Raw genomic sequence first — 4,544 nt, 5'->3', positions numbered from 1 at the left:
CCCATGTTGGCAAGACATGGTTTATGAGGATTTTGAGTTGTCTGAACTCATCCTCATATCGGTGCTCAATACTACTCCCAATAATATATAGGCTCATGCTCAAATGTCTAAATCATACTCTTTCTTTGGTTTAAGATAATTTCTCAAACTATTCTCTTAAAAGAGGTAATTGATCTGAAATATCTTTAAAATCATAAACACATTTAGAAATCAAAGTTTATCTTTTCCCAATGTAAAAAGTGATATATTTGGGAATACTTAGTTCCCTTATACTCTTACTAAATTCATGTATGAAAACTCTTTCTCAAGCTCATTTGTTGCTCTCCTTATAAATTAATTTAAAGACAAAACATTTATTTTGAAAAGATTCTCAAATTTAACTCAACAGTAGGGTTCATGCTGAATTAAATACATGAATAAATAACTCAATAATCTCAATACACTATATACGATAATTCAATAATTAGGAATAAGAATTCAAAAATCAATAACACAAGAACTCAGAACTCAACATTAACTCATCTCAAGAAAACTCAAATCTAAGGATAAAACCCTAGATTTACTCTTTTACTTTTCTCAAACTAATACTCTCTTTCTTCCTATAAAAATTAAACATTTGGAAATCATATAGTTTCCTTAACTTTAATTCAAAAATTATGCTTTAAAACTTACTCTTGAACTCACTTTTAACACCTCAAAAATCAAATTATGAAAAAAGATGCTTGTTCAAAAGACTCTTAATCGAAACTTAAAAATTAGGGTCATATGGAATATAAATGTGACACCCCGAAATAAGGGGAGTAACTGGCACTCGATACCCTAATACATCGAGTTATCCACTAAAACATACTAGCTAAACCAAACTTGTGAGGCAAAAAGATTGGGCAGCACAACCTCAAAAAAGTGAAGCCTGGACCCAGAGGTCATGACCTGAAAGAGAATAACCATACAAACAATGGTAGACAAACTGAAAAAAATTAAATAAAGATGTCCATCTAGACAACGAGGCCACAACCGAAAACATACCTACTTACACACACACATAAATATACATGCCAAGACTATTGGCTGGAGGATGAAACATACAAAAAGAAAACCCAGAATATTGTGTCCACAATAGCCTCTATGAGTGACATAAGCATTGTCGAGACAAGGCCCCAACTATACCCAAACTGTACAACAAAAGTAAACATCCTTTGATAGATCCAGGATAAGATAGAGCTTACCAATCCACTGCTGAACCTGAATACTAGTGGGTGGGTCGATTAGAGTCCCTGCCTATACCTGCTCGCACAAAACAAAAAGCAGCATCCCCAGGCAAAGGGACGTCAGTACGAATAAAAATGTACTGGTATGTAAAGCAAAAAGTAAAATCATAAACATTTACTGTAAAAGGGTAATAGAGATACCACCTAAAACTGAAACCCAAATAATCTACATAGTTGACCTTTTAGCCCCCTACTACTTAAATATGCATGGTATTCTCGTATAATCGTATGCCGTGAATACATATATATAGATGCAAATGCATGACATACCCAACCAAATGATAGAAATGGTGGTGCTTTCCGGTAGCGAATCAGCATCATATTCGCCAACTTGTGGCCATCTGTGTCTCATACGTATAAATATAGGCAATAGGCCCCATACCTCCCGATTATAGCTCGAGAGTAGAATGCATAGCATGTCATGTCATGGATTTATAACACCTATGAGTTACTGTTGTCATGTTGCCAATCTTGGCACATTTGTAGTCTTGTTCTCATAACCCCATAATAACTTTCGTATAAAATATAACAATCTCATGGAATTTGATATGTTCTTCCAAATAAGCTTGAAAAGTTAACTCAAATTTTAGAAGGATAACCTAACCTTGTTGGTATTCATAACAAGTTTAAGGAGACTTAGTTAGTTCCTAACTTGGTTCCTAGATAATTTATAAAAGAAATATTTCAAAAACCAAATGTTCTAATAGTTTACATTTAAATTATATTTGAGAGTTTTGAAGGTCGTGAGCTACTTTAATGTTTTTCTTTAATAATAACCTTAGTGGAGAAAGAGGGCTGGTCACAAGTAGTAAGGGTCTCGCGTGACATTTTAATTCACATCACCCAAGGAAGAATACAAATTCATATGTGCGGACATATAATCAAGGAAACTGATAAAATGACGTGTAGATGTCGAACAATCTATTTATCCTAACGAGTGAAATATCAAAATAACAAAATCATGAAAATAATTCAGCTGAGATCCCATTGCCTTTCACTGAAGGTTTTCTAGCAAGATAATAGCAAAATATCACATTCGGCGTTTTAGGAATTTCCCAGGACTGGTGCTAAAATGAGGGACGTAGCTTCGCCTTAACATACCTTTTCAATGAACACTCGAATGGCCGTAGCTTCTTCATGAACGTTTTTCCTTACATCCTAAACTTCACAAACACTATATATACACAACTGGTACACACCTATAAACAGTTCATAATTGTTCTTAAATTGGCAGATTTGCCAAATGGCCTCAACTTTACGAAATGTCCGTAGAACTGCATAACAACCATCATAAAAGAGTCCCGAGATGATTACCTTAGTTAACCAAGTGTAAAACTTGAAGAAACACCAATAAATACAAATTTAAATCTTCAAAAACTTTCTCCAAACGCAGCTAATAGAAGTGGAAAACGATTGCCACATGTAGAGATCATGTTTCTAGGCATGGGGGCAATCTTTAATGGTAGAATTCGTCAAAATCTGATCTTCATCGTGCAAGTACTCCGTAGGAACCCTCTCTTAAGTTTTCTTTCTGGTTTGGAAGTAAAATGAAATGTTTTCATGGCTTAAATTGAGTAAGCCGACATACCACATTTTGACCCGACCCGGATTCTCTCCCCGGCAGTCCGTAGTAAAACCCTTATAAGTTTTTACTCCGATGTCGGTTGGATACCGGGTTTTGTGAGTTGCAAACTAGACTCGTAGGACTTCGATTTAATGAGTGATAGGTCTTCTAACTCTTTGTATATTGGGAGAAAACATCCAAGACATTTTACCCAAAGTTAAGAAAATATTATTAGAGAAACTTCGATAACTTTTGCCGACTTTAGTTTCACTAATTTTCTTGACTTCCAAACTTAACATACGACCCTTGAGCTATTATAATACCTCATAAAACACTATTCTTAGCATGTTTTGCACTCATACGCTTATCCACAAGGTATGGGACAAGTTAAATGTTTCAAACAGGCGAAGTTCTACCTAAGCCATTTCTTTTATCATGAACTTTGTTTGAGGTGTCCATTTGACCTAAAACTTTAGTTTAGATCCTTGATATTTCCACCTACTTGCAATCTGAATCTCCAATGTACGATACAAAGTCATATACACCTCATATAACCATGCCATACTACGCCATATATATTATGCACACTTAGAGAAAAAGTACAGAATCTTACATTCTCCCCCCTTATGAACATTCGCTCGCGAATGTATGTAGATAATTCCTTGGTTGTATTTTCTTTTTTTCTCACAGTACTATATTTGCGAGTCTATATTTTTTACAGTTGCAAACCTGAAGTCAAATTCTTAAACTTTTAACTACTAAGCTTTGCATAGCTATCTCGTAAGAAGACATATAAATTTCACATCCAAGCTACTTAAAATCCAACTAAGTCGCTGTGAAGAAATAATTGCCAATAACCGAAATGTGACTCACCTTAAGTCGTAAACAGTTGGGGGTACTCATTCCTCATTTCCTCTTCTGCTTCCCAAGTCATTTCCTCGACGTTGTTATTTCTCCATAACACTTTCACAGAAGCTGTATCTTTATTTCGAAACTTTCTTACTTGCCGGTCTAAAATCGCTATTGGTACCTCTGAATAAGATAAATCCTCAGCGATACAAATATTTTCAATGGGCATAATACGTGAAGGATCTCCAATGCACTTCCGCAACATAGAAACATGAAATATAGGATAAACTGCTTCCAATTCTGAAGGCAAATCAAGCTCGTATGCCACTCTACCAATCTTCCGAATAATCTTATACGGTCCAACGTATTAAGGACTGAGCTTCCCTTTCTTTCCGAATCACATGATTCCCTTCATAGGCGATACTTTCAGGAAAACCCAATCTTTTACCTCAAACTCTAAGTTCCGTCGGCGAACATCTGCATAAGATTTCTGTCGACATTGTACTGTATGAAGCCAATCTATAATAAGCTTAACCTTTTCAATCGCTTGTTGAACTAGATTGGGACCTAGAAAATCTGCTTCCCCGAGCTCAAACCAACTGATTGGGGACCTACACTTTCTCCCGTATAATGCTTCGTAAGGGGCCATCTAAATACTAGCTTGAATGCTATTATTATAAGCGAACTCCATAAGAGGTAGATGTTGATCCCAACTTCCTTTAAAATCCAACACAGAAGCACGTAACATATCCTCAACCGTCTGAATAGTACGTTCTGCCTGTCCATCAGTTTGTGGATGAAAAATGGTACTAAGATTTACCTGAGTGCCTAGACCTTTCTGAGATGATCTCCAAAAATGTGCT

At 35.7% G+C, this 4,544-nt stretch overlaps 1 protein-coding gene across 1 annotated transcript; it reads right to left on the bottom strand.

The window, feature by feature from the left end:
* Positions 1–3,706: 3,706 nt before the first annotated feature.
* Positions 3,707–4,330, bottom strand: LOC125858883 (uncharacterized). Its single transcript, XM_049538664.1, has 2 exons — positions 4,130–4,330; positions 3,707–4,018 (listed from the first exon to the last, which is right to left on the bottom strand). The coding sequence occupies exons 1-2, from the start codon at positions 4,328–4,330 to the stop codon at positions 3,707–3,709; spliced, it is 513 nt and encodes a 170-aa protein (XP_049394621.1).
* Positions 4,331–4,544: the final 214 nt, after the last annotated feature.

Source organism: Solanum stenotomum, chromosome 3 (assembly GCF_019186545.1).
Source record: "Solanum stenotomum isolate F172 chromosome 3, ASM1918654v1, whole genome shotgun sequence".
Lineage (NCBI taxonomy): Eukaryota > Viridiplantae > Streptophyta > Magnoliopsida > Solanales > Solanaceae > Solanum > Solanum stenotomum.
The sequence above is the reverse complement of the archived record's forward strand: the minus strand, read 5'-3'. Positions and strand labels throughout refer to the sequence as shown.

What these genes read in the sequence shown, in the direction of transcription:
- LOC125858883 (XM_049538664.1), bottom strand. Translation starts at nt 4,330, where the DNA reads ATGGCCCCTTACGAAGCATTATACGGGAGAAAGTGTAGGTCCCCAATC. An exon ending in GACGGAACTTAGAGTTTGAG is followed by an intron (nt 4,019 to 4,129) that starts GTAAAAGATTGG and finishes ATTATTCGGAAG; the next exon opens with ATTGGTAGAGTGGCATACGA.